General features: G+C 42.4%; 1 protein-coding gene across 6 annotated transcripts in view; it reads right to left on the minus strand.

The window, feature by feature from the left end:
• Nucleotides 1-20405, minus strand: part of AKAP13 (A-kinase anchoring protein 13) — a 338024-nt gene that overhangs the window by 175919 nt on the left and 141700 nt on the right. For 5 of the 6 annotated variants that reach the window (XM_029238790.1, XM_029238789.1, XM_029238788.1 and 2 more), the window contains exons 4-5: nt 18623-18919; nt 8328-8511 (exon numbers count right to left, since the gene is read on the minus strand). In XM_029238790.1, the coding sequence (XP_029094623.1) occupies nt 8328-8511; nt 18623-18919 (481 nt within the window). Of the gene's footprint in view, nt 1-8141; nt 8161-8327; nt 8512-18622; nt 18920-20405 lie in introns of those variants that run through there. The other variant, XM_029238791.1, reaches the window with a different exon arrangement.

A 20405-nucleotide genomic window follows, 5' to 3' on the forward strand; every position in this document is an offset into this window, starting at 1 on the left:
TTCAAGGGAAAATTCTATTTGTAAATTAGTCATATCTTAAAAGAAAAAAAATTAAAAGCGGAATGTCAACACTGCCACCTCCAAATTTACAAGGAGAAATGGCCAAAACCATGTATAACAACTAAGACAAATCATCCTCAATCCAGATATAAATGTATGAAGAAATGTATTAGAAAAAAATGAGGTACCTCAAATATGTTTTGGTTTTGCTAACCAAATACTTCAAGGATATAACAATATACAGCCGTGCCTCAGTATCCGCAGGGGATTTGTTCCAAGACCCCCCACGTATACCTAAATCTGTGGATGCTCAAGTTCTTTATATAAAATGGCATAGTATGTAGTTATAAGTGTATATGGACACTAAACATTTGAACAAAACCTTGTCAAAATGATTGTTTTACAATGTTAAACAAGTTCAGCAGCTCAAGTACCTTTGAGATTCAATAAATCAAGAATCCTAAGTACAAAATTCTGGAAAATTCTGAAAAAAAAAAGTTCTGGAAAAACTCCCCTGAATTATAATCTCTATCACCCACCTGCTTAGAGGTACTAATGCTCCAGCAGAGAGTGTGCTGTTAATGAATTGGGAGCAATCTAGAAGCTGGTAATGCTGAGAAATTATTGTTCTTCCACTATAAAACTTTTAAAATAAGACTATTAAATCTTAATAAACATACAGAATTACATTTTATACTATTCCATATTTATTCCTGTACGACACAACTTCATTCTACACTGGTGATATTCAGCTTTGGTCACATATTGATTTTAGCCAAAATGTTTATTCAACAACCCTTATTTTTTTCCTTGCTTAAAAATCATTTTTATTTTTGTTAATAATAAATGCAGGTAAAAATTTCAAGTCATTCTTTCTATTGGTATGCCTTGAAGGAAATTTCAAAATTGATCAAATAATGTGTAATATACTAAAGGTTTGTATTTTTTAGAGGGTAGAAGGTGCCAACTGATCCTTCATTTTTCTCACATACACCTATCAAGTCCTATACTCCAGGTTCACGTTTACTTCCACCTAGGTCTGTAGTGAAGTCAGAAATACTTTCAAAAATCACATGCTGTTGCCATAGAGAATTTGTTACCACAGGTTAAGCTGTGTAACTTCATAACTCTGAAGAAAACCTCTGAGGCCTAAATGTTACACCAAGAACAAACACAGGCTGGGGCCATTTGCGCGCATACAGCAGGGAGAAAAAAGAAGTGTACGGTAGGAACCACAAGACATATGAAATGGCTTTGTTATTCCAACCAACTTCCAATACCCACGCATCTTCTTAGAAACCCCAAGACAGTGTAAAAGGCCATGGGTTTTGGATTTGCAACCTGGTTCAAATTACTGCTCCGTAACTTACCAGCTATGGTGATCACCTTGTGATCTGAAGATAACATGCCCACCCCCAAAGGGTCTGGGAGAGGAGAAAACGTGAGAATTTGCACAAAATGCCTAACACAAATACAATAAATGGTAACTAGCGTAATTGTTAAATACATACAAACATTATCCTCAGAAAGTACATTTTGCAATTTTCCAGCAGGTTGCCAGATAGGGCAATCCTGAGATTAGCAGTTGAATCCTTTAAAAAAACTATGAAATGTCAAAATTCTTAAAATGCTTCAGTGAGAAATTTACCAAAAAAGGGGGGGAAAAAGTCACTGTAAGTCAGATCTATGAATCACTGTAATTAAATTAGTTTGGTTATAAGTCTGACAATGTTACCAAACATGCCTCCTCACAAAATTCTATTAAAAGAGTTTAAAAACAACCAAATGGGGCTTCCCTGGTGGCGCAGTGGTTGAGGGTCCGCCTGCCGATGCAGGGGGTGCGGGTTCTTGCCCCGGTCCAAGAGGATCCCGCGTGCCACGGAGCGGCTGGGCCTGTGAGCCGTGGCCGCTGGGCCTGCGCGTCTGGAGCCTGTGCTCCGCGACGGGAGAGGCCGCAGCAGTGAGCAGCCCGCGTACCAGAAAAAAAAAAAACAAACGACAGGCTTGTGAATAATGGCAACTTACTAACTATATGGCCTTGGGCAATCTAGCCTCTCTGGGTCTATTTTCTCATCTGTAGAAAAATACTGACTGTATTAACTATGTCTTAGAAGTTTCTGGAGAGGTTTTAAATAAGAACACATGTAAAGCACCAATGCAGCAGGTAATCAACATTCAGTAACTGTTACTGCCCTTCCTCCTCTTTCTAGTTTCCACTTAGTCCTACCACCTTATCTTTACCAAAACACAAAGATCCAGATCTTACAATGAGAAAGGAGGATGAGTGAATGCATAAATGGAGGGATAGATGGGTAGGACTTAGGCCGGAGAAATGTAAAGTAAAAAAAAAAAAAGAAAAAAGAAAGAAAGAATTTTTTCTCTCTGGCCATTATTCTGAAGATTAAGTTTGTACATTTGTTTCATCCTTTCCCCTCCTAAGCAAAAGCAAAGGCTCCAAACTTGTTTTACACCAGATTGGGCTACTGAGGACTCACTTGTCTAGTACCTGAAGAGAACGCTAAAAAGGCAGCCACTATGTTAACAGAACATCTTGCTCAACAGGACTCGGTTCCATTGTGAAATATGTACACTTGAGTACTAGCTACTCTACCACCTGACCCTGACCCAGGTTTCAAGTGCAAATGTGTCAAAAGAAGGACTTGGGAACTACAGACACAGACTGAGAGGGGCCAATACTGACTGCATGCTACAATAATAAACCACTGACTGAGAGCCTAGTGTTCGCCAGGCTGGGTCTGTGCTCTGCATATGCACACGGGTCATCTCAACCTAAGCAGATCGTTCACTGGACTCTGAGCCTGAGCCTGGTTTGTAGCCTTGTGATGTTGGGCAACTCACTTTACCTCTCTGGCCTCAGTTTCCCTGATTATAAAACAGGGATAATGCCACCGACCCTCTCATTAGGCTGTCGGGAGAATCAAAATGTAAAAAGACAGCCTAAGGGTAACCAAAAATAGTTTTAAAACCATATGATGGGTAATACAAATGTAAAGATTTTAGTGAGGATCTTGTTCTCCTCAGGAAAGTAGAGGCTAGGACTAAACGGAAAGCCTATTACCCTTTCCTAATGAAGTGCTGTTCATCCAGTATCCCAGGGGCCTTTTCCCAAGTCTCTTTCCTTCTGTCAAATTTTTGTAGACGGAAGAATATGCGTCTTGGAATTCCACAGATGTGTGTGTACTAGTAGCTCTACCATTTCTATAAAGCCTTGGCTAGTTACTTCAATTCTCTGAGCCTCCATATTTCATCTGTAAAACAGATAATACATATTTCAAAAGGTTGTAATAAGGTTAAAATGAAACATTATGTGTAATGTACCAACCATGACTTCTAGTGCATTGTAGGCATTCAACAAATAAAGATTTGTTGAACTGATACTGAAAATGAGATGAAGTATAAGGACAAATACTTTTTTTTAATTAAATATTGACATGTCGTGAATTTTTTATTTATTTATTTATTTATTTATTTTTGGCTGTGTTGGGTCTTCGTTTCTGTGTGAGGGCTTTCTCTAGTTGTGGCAAGAGGGGGCCACTCTTCATCGCGGTGCGTGGGCCTCTCACTATCGCAGCCTCTCTTGTTGCGGAGCACAGGCTCCAGACGCGCAGGCTCAGTAATTGTTGTTCACGGGCCCAGTTGCTCCGCGGCATGTGGGATCTTCCCAGACCAGGGCTCGAACCTGTGTCCCCTGCATTGGCAGGCAGATTCTCGACCACTGCGCCACCAGGGAAGCCCGAGGACAAATACTTTTAAACTCACTCTTAGGGCAAATAAAATATTTTCGCACTTTTATGTCAACACTAGAGAGTTGAAATTCTTCAAAGATATACTCTTCCTGTAAGGGTAACAGCATTGTAAATGATTCCTTACCAATCTAGAGTTCCTAGTTCCATCAACATCACAGCATATATCAGAGAGCCAAACTAATTTTTTAAAGTGTTATCTATTACACAAGGGAATAATTGCAAACTCTTATTAAATAGGGATGTCCAAATGCTGCCTGAAAATACTTCAAGACTGCGTCCATACTTTCTTAATGTATGAAAAATTGATGCAGGCCTAGAAGGAAAGGAAAATTAAGAGCAATAATAGATAACATTTATGTCAGTCACTGTTTTATGCCCCTCTCTCACTGAAATGTTATGCATTCTTTTGTTCACTTCTCAAAGCAACCCCCTGAAGATAGTCCTCTTATTCTTCCCATGTTACAAACAAGGCACTGAGGAGGTTAAGTGGATCACCCAAGATCACATCGCTCCATAAGAGGCAGACCATGGAGTCAAAACTAGCCTGCCTCACTACAATTCTCCCAACCTTTCTACTAACTGTAATTCACTGAGAACTACAATAAACATTACAAAAAAAGATAGTGTAACCAGGGCTTTCCTGGTGGCACAGTGGTTAAGAGTCCGCCTGCCGATGCAGGGGACACGGGTTCGTGCCCCGGTCCAGGAAGATTCCACATGCCGCGGAGCGGCTGGGCCCGTGAGCCATGGCCGCTGAGCCTGCACGTCCGGAGCCTGTGCTCTGCAACGGGAGAGGCCACAACAGTGAGAGAGGCCTGCGTACCTCAAATAAATAAATAAATAAAGATAGTGTAACCAGATCAATCAATGGGAATATGAGTTTCACTGATCAGTGAACTATAATTTCACTGATTTTATGACTACATAGGAAACTTTCACATAGAGCCCCTTAGAGTTTAACAAGGTATCTGCACAAATCTCACTTTGGTTCTAACGACCTGATGATGTCAACAGACTAGATATACTATCCACAAGGAATGAGAAACATGAGACTCAGAGTGGGTAGGTGACTTTTTGTGAGTCACACATTCTACTAAGTGAGGAAACTTAGATTTTAATTAAGTTTTTCCTCCCTAAGCAATTCCACCATACTATACCGTCTTTCTTCAAGCTGCAATATTTATAACCCTTACATTTGCTCCAGGAAATAACCATAATCTGCGTGACAAATAAACCCTGATTTTTTTACATTGTACACACCCAGCCCTTAGTTATCATTCTAGGAAGTAGACATTATTATCCTTTTTAAAAAAAAAATCAGATGAAGACATTGAAGCTTAGACAGGAAAGTTACCCAACGTGACCAAAGTAATACAGCTAAAAATGGCAGAGCTGAAATGCAAGCTTATGCTCGACTCCAAAGTTTGCACACTTTGCCATTACCAGGAACTGCCTCTCAATCTCAGCTCTAATGAGTGACCCAGGTCCTAAGATTTCTTATTTTTCATATGTGAGCGAGATATCAGGCAGCATCTGGCTCTAATATTCTCTTGTTAGATGGCTCCAATGCAAAACTCATCTAATATCATCACTTCCTATCATCCTAAACTAAGAGCCTGAAGACTCGGGTTCTCTCCCTACTCTGCCCATCGCTAATTAAGGGACCTTGGGCAGGGTGTTCAACCAACTCCTCTTCAAAATGTGGCAGATGACTGTGCATCTACGTAAGAGCAGAAGTAGATGTAGGTGTTCTGGGTACTCTTCCAGGACTAAGATTTCTCAGGCAAAACTCTTAACATTTGTGTTTAAGGTGCATTTTCAGATCACAAATGCATCCATATTCATAATGTAAATCAAAATACAAGCTAAAGCAAAAGAGCTATAAGTCAACAAAATCTCTCTCTTCCCTGTCACTGAACGAAGTGAAAGTTAACAGTTTCGGGTTACAGAAAAGGGGAACTGCCAAAAATGTCCTAAATAGAGTTCCCTAAAGACATGAGTCTTATTTAGAGAAAGCTTCTTCTTCTAAGCACAGGAGAATCAATTTTCACATAGAAATGACTCAGTTTATCAAAATGGACTATCTAAATAAGCCTTACGCACACAAACACAAAAATAACTTGGACCCTAATAAGCACAATGACCTCTCTTTCCCCCCCTCAATAAAACCAGAGTAAGCAGCAAAGAATTAAAACAACAAATTTATTTTGGGAGAGGTATAAAAGGAGTAAAATAAACTTGATACTTCAGTTAGGGCTGGAATAAATGTAAAGTCTATATACTTCTATTAATAAATGTAAAGTGTATATACTTCAATTTCGTATTAACTGAAAAGAGAGGATAAGAGACAGGCCTATATGAAAATTTTCAATTTGAAAGGGGGAAGGGGTAAGAACACCCAAGTCTAAAGATTTTAGTGAACTACTAGAAAGATATCAGCATGTAGTGGAGCAACTCTTAACTTTCCACAAATCTCTTTGTGAATTTCACAAAACGAACTCTTTATTCAGAAACACACGTGCATAAACTTTTACCTGTAATTTCAAAGGATGCACATCCCATGAAGTCTACTCTTGGGTTCTTTGACTCCTAGGGGTGGAAGGTGCTCTGGACAGCCTGTTAGTAGATGTGGCTTCTGTTTCTGGCCCTGCCACCTTGTCATTCTAACCCACTCAGTTTCCTCATCTGTTAAGGATGATCTTTCCTGATTTCATGGTTGAAATTCTAGCAAAGTCTACTGACATCACAGTTAGAATGAAGGATTTAGGAAAATCACCACCCGATCTTTTTTAAAATTGTTAATTATAACTCAGCATTTTTTTCTAGGTTGCAGAACAATAACAGCCAGAAGAATCTAAGTTCAGAGCCAGATCTGCAGCAAGGTGCTTCTACTCTCCTACTACAGTCCTCTATTCGAAGACTTCTCAAGTTGGCTTTCCCTTACCCATTCCCCTTCAGAAGGAGCTAAGTTGCTCTCCAACATGTAACAGAGGTAGCACTATAAAGCAAGCCAAAAACTATTCTCCAAGAACAAACACACTCTAGTTTCCTTAAAGCTGTGCTGTAAGAATAGTCTTGTGACATCCTCACCCAGCATATAATGAAGCTGTTGTAATCACTATTTCCCCATTTGGATGGCAATCCTTAACCAACTCTGCTTCCCAGCAAAACCTCTGAGCTCTAAGATTGAATTTAGAGAAACTGCACTTGAACTTCACGACAGTTATACTAAGATAATTGTTTCAACTTCTGGGAAGAGGCCTGTCTTCCTAAGGCCATGAGGCAAACAAGCAGAAGGAATCAAATCACTGGCCAGATGGGAAGTACAAAGGAATGGAACATATCACTCTCTGGAATACTGTCCTAGGAGAGCTCAAGTATCCAAAGCTCATCTGAGATGAGGTGTGCCCCTCCTGCCGTCATTGTATCTATAGCACCCATCAGAAAGCTTTCTGCAAAGAACCTTCTGTCTGGCTTGACTGGGGAAGTTATAAGCATGGCAGATAAAGAAAAACAAACAAACAAAAAACCCCTATTTATATAACACTAAGTACCATTACACTCTGCGATCTCTTCTTGGCCCTTCCAGATAACCCCTCACACAACAGCTTAAAATGGTAAAAAAATAAAATGCAACTAAATTAAGTCTAACATGGGCAAAATGTCTGAGAATTTGGGAATACTGACTTAATTTTCAAGGATCCTTCAAAAAATAACACAGATCCAATGGGATTGATTCTTGTTTAGATTATGTGGTGGAAAAGATAATGATGACCATAAAGCAATAAAAAATCATTAAACAAGAGAAACTATACTTGAAATTTTCTGCCTTTTATAATATTTCAATGAAAAGTGTTGGCTGTCATAATGCATTTATTTTTCTATTTATTCAAGAAAAAAGAAAAAAGAACTCTTCTAATGTTTTGACTAACAACCTTCCTTCAAAGGACTCTCTAAAGAGTCAGAATGTATAACAATTGAACCCACAAACACATAGACAGGATTTCCTACTGCACGTTTCCAGGACAGCTCAGTGGCTTTTTACTGCTACTCATATGAAGAGACCACTGCTCTCGATTTTATTTATAGAAATTACATTCAAACCAAAACTCAGTGTTCAGCATACTTTCCATAAGCAATTATTAAAGTATTTCTAGTTAACTCTTTCAAATCTTGAAGACATACCAGAAAGAAAAGTATATGGTACAGAAAAAACGTTTCCTCTGTACTAAACTGGGAAAAACTGGATACCTCGGTAATGGAGTGCTACCCCTACAGGCCAGACTTATTCTGAGTTTTCAGTAAAATTTAAGAGGCATGAAGCAGTAAGGGCAGGGAAACAGAGGAGAGAAAAAAGATGGGAATATGACTTACTTGTGTTACTCTCAGACAATGAAGTCGTGAGCGGGACCAAGCTTATAAACCTCCAGAGAAAGGCAAGGCACAGAGCTGAGGTTTTAGTTCCTGGCGAAGGCTGCAGATGCCAGGGGGGCAGGGCTGCTATGAATCGGGGGTGGGGCTGGTGGTGAGAAGAAGGAAGTGGGAAGAAGGAGCACTTACTCAGTTAGAAGCCTGTGCAGCTTGTGATAACCCCGCTCCAAGGCCAAGCTCACAGGGGTCGCTCCTTCTTGGTTGTGGATGCTGAGAGCTCCGCGGCCACCTGGCTTCTGCAACAGGAACCACGTCAACCTCAGCAGCCCCAGCCGCACAGCAAAATGCATCAATGTCTCTCGGGGGCCACCATCTGTAGATGGGGGAGAAAATGAAAATCAGTGAGGAGGATGTGAAAACCCAAAGTAAACAAACAAAGAGATGGTTCAGGTAAACACCACTGCCTCCAAGCACCTAAGATCCTCAAGTTAAGCCACAACATACAACATGAACAATTTTCTTGTGGCAGAGTAGAATCAGCTCTCAAAGACAAAATGAAGCTAGAAAAAATATAAGAAGCAAAATCTCCAATAGGAGACAGTCCTACAAAAGAGAATCCATTTCTATATTCTGATTTAATGCATCTATTCAACAAATTTATACAGGCAGATTTTAAGGGTGACTGTACTACACATATGTTCTTTTCCTGAAAAGAAAAAGAAAGAAAGAAGTGAATGCAGCCTCATAACATGGGGATCGGGATCCAAGGGGAATAGTTATTGGGGCTTAGACGGGTATATCAAAAAGGGTATAATTACTTAAAAAAAAAAATAACACCCAGAGAGCAGTTGGCTAGTTAAACACTAAAAACAGGTTCTGCTTGTTAAGAACACACAGGTCTTTTTATTCTCCCACATTAAGGGCAAATCAAATTGTTGGCACAGCCAGCTTTTTTGGTTGGTTGCTTAATGAAAGAAAGAAATGCATCTCCAGGCATAAGAAAGACTAACTCCGAGATTATATGCTAACACCTTCAGAAAGAAAAATATGTGTCTATTTCACCTGAGGTGAAGTCAAGGTCCCTTCTTGGTACAGAGTCACTTTGAAAGTGGCAGAGGGGGCTTCTCTGGTGGCGCAGTGGTTGAGAATCCGCCTGCCGATGCAAGGGACACAGGTTCGAGCCCTAATCCGGGAAGATCCCGCATACCGCGGAGCAACTAAGCCCGTGCGCCACAACTACTGAGCCTGTGCTCTGGAGCCCGTGGGCCACAGGTGCTGAAGCCCGCATGCCTAGAGCCCATGCTCCACAACAGGAGAAGCCACGGCGGTGAAAGGCCCACGCACCGTGGTGGAGAGTAGCCCCCACTCGCCACAACTAGAGAGGTGCCCCTGTGTAGCAGCGAAGACCCAACACAGCCATAAATACATACATACATACATACATACATACATAAATAAGTTTATTTTAAAAAAGGAAAGTGGCAGAATGAGGAAGGGCTTTGGAGTTAGACAAATCTGGGTTCAAATTTGGCATTTACCATCATGTGACTGGGCATAATCCATTTCAGTTCTCTGAGCTTCATTCTCTTCATCCCTAGAGTGGGGTACCACCACCTCACTCCCATGGCTGCAGTAACAAATCAGGGGGGTAGGTGACATGCTAGTCGATGATGGCCTGTAGCAGGCACTCATTGAATAATCGCTGGGTTCCTTCCATCCCCACCCCACTTCTCTGTCCCTCCCAACTTCCAATCACATTCTAGGTTCCCTGGCAACATTCTCTGTGCCTAGGGCATCCTCTTGTGCCCAACCTGTTAAGGCGGGAGCTACAGCTACCCCAGGGCTTCAGTACACAGCCCACGATGCTGGCTTACTCAACCACAGGGACCACCACTCAGGGTCTGGAAACGGAAATGGTGCCCTGCAGTTGTGCTTGCTTTCATCTCCTCGGCTGAGCTAACATCGCTCATTCTCCGTGGCTTCCCGCAGGTCTCAACTTCCTCACTGAGCATTCTCAGACTTCTTGGACCCCAGTGTTTTCTCCTTACACTGAAGTCCCCAATGCTTCTGTACGTGAGCAGCACAGTAAGAATGAAGGCATCTTTGACCCTGCAGTTGTACATGAACTGCACTGTCTTCTAACATCACATGTGCCTTAGTCTTGTCTCCTTACTGCCGGGGTAAATTTCCTTGGAAGCAAAAACTATCTTTCATATTTTACACTTTCCCTATAGAACTCTGCACACTGACTAATTCAGGACTTATATGATTTTCAGCACAGGCACAGGCTGGAAAGACATCAACACTACAGAAGAAACCACTGCACGTGTAGGTACAAATTTTAATAATCAACAACTCAGAGCAGGCGGCCAGGCCAGACAAAAGGACAGAAAGAACCTTCAGAAAAGATCAAATATCACCATCTAACTTGTGCCTTACAGTTGTTCACAGGCACTCTGACATCCTTATCAAATACAAAAAAGCTAATAAGGTACTGCCCAGGAACCAGGTGATTTTTCAGAGACTAGCTAAGTCCGGTCTCACTACCTGACACCTCCTTAAAGTAGTTTCCTCTACGCCCCCGCCCTTTCTCATCCCCTACTTGCTCTGAGTCAGCTCAGCCTTCAAGAGTAGAGTTCCAACACCAAGAGGGGAAAGTGTGGGTGGCGGGTGGTGGTGGTGGTGGGACGAATTGGGAGATTGGGATTGACATGTATACACTAATATGTATAAAACAGATAACTAATAAGAACCTGCTGTATAAAAAAATAAATAAAATTAAAAAGAAAAAAGATCTCACATTGTTGGTGGGGGGGGGAAAGAGTTCCAATAACAAGGCCATACACCTGCTCCAAGCTGGCATCCCAATTCCAGCACCTGCAGGCTCCCAAATCTCATCCTAACGTCCTTAGCAGCAGGTGCCACATGTGCTTTTAGGTCACCCCCTCTCTGCAATCAACAGATAATAAGAAAAGTAATATCTGGTGAAGACTAAGTGCCGCGCACTGGGCTAAACTGTTTGTATTCACTTTTATCATTCTCACAATAACCCTGTGAGGTCTCGTTATCCTCATTTTGCAGATGAAGACAGGTTAATTACTTACTCACAGCAAAAATCATCAAGATTTGAAAATTCTTGTCTTGGGTCTAGAAACCATACCCTTTCCATTACTCCACCCCGTTTCTTTTTGTAAAAATCAATCATGCAAGCATTCTAATGTTGTAGTTTAAAAAGTACCTTCTTGGGGCTTCCCTGGTGGCGCGGTGGTTGGGGGTCCGCCTGCCAATGCAGGGGACATGGGTTCGTGCGGAGCGGCTGGGCCCGTGAGCCATGGCCGCTGAGCCTGCGCGTCTGGAGCCTGTGCTCCGCAACGGGAGAGGCCACAGCAGTGAGAGGTCCACGTACCGGGAAAAAAAAAAAAAAAAGTACCTTCTCAGGTTTTCCTCCAAAAATAATTTCTCTTACCTAACATACCTTGCATCATTGCTTTTGTTCCTTTTGTCTCAGTTTAAAATCCAGAGCACCTACAACTTAGAATCAACCTCTTTACTCTGTTTTTTTCTCTTGTGATCTTTGTGTTTTCCCTCTGTATTGTAAGAGCTACTCAACTTTGTTTTTCAGGTCGCTAACTGCATTTCCTATGATGTCAATTGGGTCCTTTATCCCCAATTTGAATTTAATTATGCTCTGGGATTCCGGATGTCCTTGCATCATTTAAGCCAACTCCCTTCCATCTTTGCCCTCACTGTGATGGCTTTTTTGCAGTAATTAAAGTACCTAATCAGTTGATGTAATAAGGAAGATTATCCTGGCTAATCTGGGTAGGCCTAACAGAATCAGTTGGAAGGCTTTAAAAGCAGGGCTGAGATTTCCCCTGGAGAGAGAAGAAATCCTGCCCGAGGAGGACAGCGTCAGGCTGTGCTCGTGGAGTGCCATCCAGCTCAGGATTTCCCCTTCCTGTCTGAGGATGACAGCTTTGGCTCATGCTGGTGGGTTTGAGCTTGCCCGTGATTTTCTCTTCCACTCCTACCCTACAAATTTTGGACTTGCTTAGCCAGCCCCCACCATTGTGCAAGCCATTCCCTGAAACAAATCTTAATACATATTTTCCTACTGATTCTGATACTCTGGGTGACCCTGACTGACCAAAATCATTAAACTTATTTTTCTCCTGTTGCTTCCTTCTCCTTCCTTCCTTCCTTCCTATTTTATAATAGGTCTGACTTCTTCAATCTTTTAAAGGACAAATGGCAAACCTCTTCTAAATTTTTCTTTGGTTTCTTAAAGAAAATTAGAGTCTTCCATCTGAATATTCATGATACTTTTCCATTTCCTTTATGCTGTAGTGTTATTTCATAGGCCATATGTTGGCTGGTTAGTTTTCCTGTTTAACCGTGTTAAACTGGCAAAATCTCTCTGTGGGCCCAGCTTCCCACGGAGAAGGTAGGAGAAGATGTCTGAAGTCCTGTTTACTATCTGCTTGTATGCTGGAAGCACCCCTCCACGCATTCCCTCAGCTCTGCAGAGAAAGGCGCTGGGCCTCACAGGCATTAGACCGTGAGAAGCAGGCGAGATGGCTGCACCTTTTCAAGTCGTCAGGTTTTCTGTCTAAGCAAAACGTTCTGAGTTCTGTGAACAAAATAGTATTCAAAGGCTACAGGTACTTTTCCTACCCCATCGATCCATCCTCCTCACAGGACTCTTCGACTGTGTATCTATGAGACTCCAAAATCACCATTCTTTCTACTATTCTGTACTGCTTCTTAAATAAACCTCAAGTCCCACACGATGCAGGAATTCTCACACCCCGTGGGGAAGGTAAACAGCAGGCCCATGTGAGAAACGGGCATTTGGAAAAATGACACCTGTAACCTTGTGACAGAATCAAGGTTTGAGAGGAAACAAAATCTTTTGGAGTGAAAAGTGCTGCCATTACGAGAAACCACTTGTCCTGGAGTCAACCCCTTAGACTATTAAAATATTATATATTATTAAAATATCTTTTAATATTTTATTATGTTCTTTTTTAGCAGCTACGATAGCTGAAAACATACAAAATTACTAGTGGGTGTAGCTAAGGAAACATTTTCTTGGAAAGCTATCAATCTGGAAAAGGTGTGGGAACTAAAACACTAAATGATTACGGTTGTGGTTCTATTAACCAACATCAGATATAAAGAACTGAGAACACACAGACTGATTTTAGTGCAGCCTGGCTTAAACCTGTCTCATCCTTCTCTCCATCCAAATTTCTCTATGTGGGGAGGGTTCCCATCCCAGAGGTGATTAGATCTTCTTTCCGTTTAGTTATACAACACCATGACTAAATAAGAATGCAGATTTCCCCCAGGACCTCAAAGGCCCACCCTTTGTTACCTGAGAGTTATGCTGATTGCTACTGTACAAGGGTCTTTCAGGGGAAAAACCATCCTGATTCACCATTTCACTAGCCACAGAGGCACTGAAGAGCTGAGACAACTAAGTGAGACTTGGTAACTCAGAGGGAAGATATTCCAACCCCACCATTCACCCTCCACCCAGACGAATCCATATTATTTGCCTTTAAGGCAGAACTAAGGCTAAAGTACAGGGCTTTATGTAACTAGGGATTAAAGAAATCTTGGAAGAATAAAATGGACACGTTCCCTGTTGCTGATATTTAAAGTAAGGACTGCCTGCAGGAATAAGCTTAAAAAAAACAGTCTCATTCTGCTTCAAAGAGGTTTTTTCTTTTAAGTTCTATACTGTTTTATCCTTTTATAGAGCATGTCACTTTCCCTCATCAGAGCTCATCAGTGTTCTGTCTTCAAAAGGCTACTGGACATTGGTCATGGTACATTAAAAATAAAGAGCCCGCAAAGTAGCACACACTATTGGATATATTTTCCTCCATTTTACAGATGAAGAAATTGAGAAACAGAGAGATTATGTATTCTGCACAAACTCTTGCAATGAAGACCGGGTATCAACAAACTGACTCTGCAGCCTATGCTCTTTCTACTTTACAATATCAAGCCTAAGCCAAGAGTTCTTAACATCATGTTCACGCCTGCGGTTCAGGGAGACTGAATCCCTGAAACAATATGTAAATTTTTGCAGGTAGCCCCTATGTATATCTTTTCCTGAGGAGAAATCCGAGCTATTTTCAAAGGAGTCACTGACCTGAAAAAAAGTTTAAAAGCACTACATCTTAAACGATTAGAGTGGGAGGATTAACCATAAATCTTACATGACTCCTTTGTACAAGTATTAGGCCGGAACACCTGTAAACATCCTAGCTTTCAACAGCAAGTAGTCCCGTTATGTAACAACGTGCCCTATTTAGCTGCATGATTATCCCAGGCAACAAGCTGACTTCGTACCTTCTTCCTTTAAACACCTTTAAAAAAGCATCTGATGTGCAACTCACTGCTGTAAGCAGTGTTCCTTTGCATTTGTCCCCCAACAGCAAGCAAAGACCTCTTAATTGATGCTATTCAGCCTTAAAATACCCACTGTTTGCAGATTCTAATCCACAATTAACTGAACAATTTCAACTGCAGAATGTGAATCCAGCACTTGAAATCACAGCCATTAGTCCCTTGCATGCATTTCACCTTGTAAAGTATACAGTTAACTTGTTCAATTTCTTTTGTTCTTTTGTTTTTAGTTTATGTACAATAAAATTCACTTTTGGGGGGTGAACAGTCCTATGAGTCTGAGCACACGCATAGATTCTTAAAACCACCACCACTGAGACACAAAACCATTTCAACACCCAAAGAACTCCCCCATGATACCCCTCTGTGGTCAGACCTTTTCCCTACTTCTAGCCCCTGGCAACTACTAACCTATTTTCTGTTCCTACAATTTTGCCCTTTCTAGAGTATCATATAAATAGAATCGTAGAGTAAATAACTTTGGAAACTGACTTCTTAGTGCAATGCATTTAAAACGCATTCAAGTTGATGCACATGTCAACAGTTTGCTCCTTTTTTATTGCTGAGTAGTATTCCACTGTATGGATGTACCACAGTTTGCATATATAGTCACCCAGTGAGGGAGATCTGGGTTGTTTCTAGTTTGGGATGATTATAAATAATGCTGCTATAGGCACATTTTTGAAAAGATTTTTTTGAGTACATATAAGTTTTCATTTCTCTAGGACAAAGAGCCAAAAGTGGGGTTGCTGGGTCATACAGTAAATGTACATTTAACTTTATAGGAGACTGCCAAACTGTTTCCTGGAGTGGTTGTATTATTTTGCATTCCCACCAGCAATGTATGAGATGTTGTTCTGCATCCTTGCCAGTGCTTGGTGGTGGTTGTTGTTGTTGTTTTGCGGTACACAGGCCTCTCACTGTTGTGGCCTCTCCCGTTGCGGAGCACAGGCTCCGGACGCGCAGGCTCAGCGACCACGGCTCACGGGCCCAGCTGCTCCGCGGCATGTGGGATCTTCCCGGACCGGGGCACGAACCCGTGTCCCCTGCATCGGCAGGCGGACTCTCAACCACTGCGCCACCCAGGGAAGCCCAGTGCTTGGTATTTTTAATTTTGGTCTTCCTAAAGGTGTGTAATGGCACGTTATTGTGGTTTTCAGGCATTTCCCTAAGTGTTCAAGTTTGATTTAGTCTTCACTAGCACTGCTTGAACAATTTTGTACATCAGAAACTTCAGAAGCACATGGAAAGACTATAAAAATATTAAAGCTGGCGAGCTGCCTATTAAAGACAAAGATGCTAAGACCCAGAGAAGGGAAGGATATGCCTAAAGTCTCAGACCTGTGCTTTTCTAACAGTTCTTTCTAATCATGTGGTGTGAACCAACTATCCAATTCCTGTACCCTCTTTAAACAGGACAAAGCAAAACCACACAAAATAAACTTTAAGCCCCACAAATAACTAATGAAATCCTTTTTGATACTGATTTATAAAGGGCAACCAGAATAATCATTCTGATCACAACACAGAAACAGCATGAGCTAGGTTTCCAAACATTAGATTTCTGAAAAGGTGCCCGTGCCCTGTATAATGGCAAATATTTTGATCTCTAGATCTCAGCAATGCAGAGGTTTCTTAGACATTGTATTAATAAGAAAAGGACAAGGGACAAGTGCTTTTCCCCTTCATTTTAGAGTCCACGCTTTCTTTTGTATTTTACCTGGCAGGAGGGCCCCGGTCGTTACCTTGACAGGAAGCCAGTGATAGGGACATCATTCTTGCAGCTGATCACCGCCTTAATAGTTAAATTCAGTGGGTTTAAGAGAGCCCAAACTAGCAAACACCTCCTCACCATTCTTCCATGGGAGGAAGAACACAGTTACTTGACAGGTCTGTGGGAGCAGGAACTGAGCGTGCCCCTGGCTCAGCGCTTCTCCTCAGGATCTGCTTGCCTGCGGGGAGGGTGGGGAGGGTGACTTCTGGGTGCTCCCCTACATAACACAATAATCAAAGCTGGTGGACGCTGAAGGGCAGTCCTGTGATTGTCCAGCTCTTTCAGAAATAAAGTAGAAAGGATACGCAACCCCTTCCAGCAAGCGGTCTGAAGTCAGCCTTTCAATCTAGCTTTTGCCAGGAAAAAGGCAAACATTTTAAACTCTGTGTAACTCCTAAATCTTTCCATGATTTGCACTCAGGAGAGAAAGATGATGTTATTTATTGGACTCCAGGTATATGTTGCTTCATTAAATACGTGTGTGTGTGTGTGTGTGTGTGTGTGTGTGTGTGTGTACGTACACATACATATATATTCACAATATCTAGTAGATGTCATTTGCCACAAGAATAATTACACAGGAAATCCCCTGTCTGAATAAGAGGAACATAAATAGATACTTACTACATCAGTGTTTTTTAAAAAGTAGAGCCCTTCCTTCAATGAACTCTCATATGGAGAGCCAGTAGATAAAATAAACAAGAGTGAAAATACTCTGGTTAAAAATGTGCAGGGTTTTCCAGAGCTCAGCCTGCTCTCGTGCTGCCCCCCAATTACTTCCCAGTCTTTTCCTTTCCTCCAACTTCGTGGACTCTCTAGAGAACTTGAGAAGACAATAAGGAAAACCCTGCTTTGATAATTAAACATGAAAGAAGTATCCCAAGTTACTCTGCTACCCTCCTCATGAAGGTCAGGTCTCTTTCTACACACAGGAGCTCAAGCCTGAAATCTGGGCCCATGGAAGGGAGACATGCCAACCTCTACTTTATTTTGTTTTTTTTGAATATTATTTTATTTATTTTTTATACAGCAGGTTCTTATTAGTTATCTATTTTATACATAGTAGTGTATATATGTCAATCCCAATCTCCCAATTCATCCCACCACCACCACCGCCACTTTCCCCCCTTGGTGTCGGTAATGTTTGTTCTCTACATCTGTGTCTCTGTTTCTGCCCTGAAAACTGGTTCATCTGTACCATTTTCATACGTTCCACATATATGCGTTAATATACGATATTTGTTTTTCTCTTTCTGACTTGATTCACTCTGTATGACAGTCTCCAGATCCATCCACGTCTCCACAAATGACCCAGTTTTGTTCCTTTTTATGGCTGAGTAATATTCCATTGTATGTAAGTGCCACATCTGTTTTATCCATTCTTCTGTCAATGGGCATTTAGGTTGCTTCCATGACCTGGCTATTGTAAATAGTGCTGCAATGAACATTGGGGTGCATGTGTCTTTTTTTTTTTTGCGGTACGCGGGCCTCTCACTGCTGTGGCCTCTCCCGCTGCGGAGCACAGGCTCCGGACACGCAGGCCCAGCAGCCATGGCTCACGGGCCCAGCCGCCCCGCGGCATGCGGGATCCTCCCAGACCGGGGCACGAACCCGCGTTCCCTGCATCGGCAGGCAGACCCTCAACCACTGCGCCACCAGGGAAGCCCTGCATGTGTCTTTTTGAGTTATGGTTTTCTCTGGGTATATGCCCAGTAGTGGGAATGCTGGGTCATTTGGTAACTCTATTTTTAGTTTTTTAAGGAACCTCCATACTGTTCTCCATAGTGGCTGTATCAATTTACATTCCCACCAACAGTGCAAGAGGATTCCCTTTTCTCCACACCTTCTCCAGCATCTGTTTGTAGATTTTCTGACGGTGCCCATTCTAACTGGTGTGAGGTGATACCTCACTGTAGTTTTGATTTGCATTTCTCTAATAATTAGTGATGTTGAGCAGCTCTTCATGTGCTTCTTGGCCATCTGTATGTCTTCTTTGGAGAAATGTCTATTTAGGTCTTCTGCCCATTTTTTGATTGGCCACCCTCTACTTTAAATGAGAGCTGCCGACAACAACAGCAAGCTCTCTCTGGGGTCATTTCACTGCAAGAACAGGACTAACAGCTAAGCTGAAGAACCCAGGAGAGAGGCCACCGAGGTCACTCCGCTATAGTAACTGCAAGGTCTATTCAGCCACCGTGGCAGATGTGAAGACAATCGCCATATAAAAGCAGCCCCATCCAAAAACACAAGAATTCCAAATTCAGAGACTGCGGGTCACTGAAGTTCTTACCATGCGAAGCTGCATCTGTTCCCAACACATTCCACTCTGCTGGCAGCTTCAGGTGCCTGAACGCCAGGGAAACCTTCTCATCAAGGGAATTCACATCCGTGGACGGGGGTCCTGACCGATCCAGGAAACGGGTGAAGTTCAGAGCCTGCTGATTTCCAGCACTGGTTGCCAGGAACTGGGCTGCATCGTAGGCCTCGTCCTGGATGAACCTGAAGTCTTCTTCCGCCACCACAAACACAGGCAGGCCCTCTTTGGAAGCACAGAGCAGCACCTTCACCGTCTCGCAGCAGTCATGACCTAAGGAAACACACGCAGCAAGGAAAACAGGATTAGAGCCCTCTCCTGAAAGAAGGACACTGCGGGGAGTGGGGGGCGGTGCTTCTCGGCTCTTCCTGCGTGACATACAAGCTCCCCTTCCTAAAACAAACCTCTCCTTCGTCCGAGCTCTAACAGCAATCTTCCAAACTTCTTAAAACTCCATTTCCAACTCATCTTTACAATGGCTATTTGCAAATATGAATTGGTTCCCCTACCAAACAGCAAATAACTTCGTATTCCAGCTGCCACCGTGCCGGCAGCGTAGTGTTTGGTACTAACAGGCTCTGAAAATCTCAATATACACTGAACTACAGCAGTTCAATTTGAACAAATTAAAGAATGAAAGCTGAAGGACCTTGCAAGGCCTAGCGTACAATGGGAAGTCTAACCCCTCCCGAACTGCGCTGGATCCGAAAACCCAACAGGGAAAAAGTCACTCATACAGGTTACATGGCAGGAATTGTACAGATGCCCCAGAACCTGCCTCACTTTCAACCACGATACAACTGAGCAAATGAGGAAGCACTTAGAAAAGTACAAAACGACTTGATTTTATTTTACTATTATGAAGCAATTCAAGGCCTAGAAAATAACTTTTGCTCTGAGATACACGTTCTTTCCTGTAACGTAAAGAGAACTTCAATCAAATCACCTAGGTCACCCAGGGATGACACAATGCTGTGGCTAGAAACCTGGTTGAGGAGAAGCAAGCATGCCAGAGACTGCAGTGCCCACTGTCCAGAGGGGCAGAGACCTCACGAGCTGCGACATTGGCAGCAAGCTACGTGTCACCTCAAAGAGCTCTGCTCAAGTAAGACCAGGAAGGTTTAACAGCAGTGTTTCCCGTGGGGAGGCCTTCGTGGAGAATCAGACTTTCTCTGGGTTTTCAGCCTCACAGAACTAAGTATTTCCAAGATACAGAATATTAATCAAGACACGTTTTTCCTCAACTTTCAGGCACTGATCTCAACTAGCTGGAACTATGCTCCTAACATCATCATTTCTTTCATAAGTATCTTTCTGATGAGAAAAAAGAAAAGGCAATGAAGTTGATGCTTCTGTTTGAGTTGCTCCCCCTGGTGCGCTGCCTGATAAACTGCAGGCACCTGAGGCCTGGGCTCCCCTGAGCCCACCGGCTCGCACTGACCGCTTCCCAGCAGCGGGGTGAGGAGGAGGGTCCCTGAATCTGGCTCTCCAGACCACGGGCACAGCCAACGAGGCTTCACACCTCACAGAATAAAGTAAGCTTTCTGCTGTCTTTGAAAGAGAAAACAATTATTTTTTTCCACATATACTTTTTCCCCAGGGGCCTCCTTAAGCCTTTACTTTGTGACAAAAGAAATCTCTCCCTGCTGTGTAATTTGAGGATGGTAACAAGTATCAATACTTACTAACCAAGAACCTACCACATACCAGGCACCTGACATGTCATTTTCTCTACACAACAAATTTATGAGGTGCATAT

The sequence above is a fragment of the Monodon monoceros genome, unplaced genomic scaffold (assembly GCF_005190385.1).
Source record: "Monodon monoceros isolate NGI ecotype Baffin Bay Population unplaced genomic scaffold, NGI_Narwhal_1 Super_Scaffold_21, whole genome shotgun sequence".
NCBI classification, from domain to species: domain Eukaryota; kingdom Metazoa; phylum Chordata; class Mammalia; order Artiodactyla; family Monodontidae; genus Monodon; species Monodon monoceros.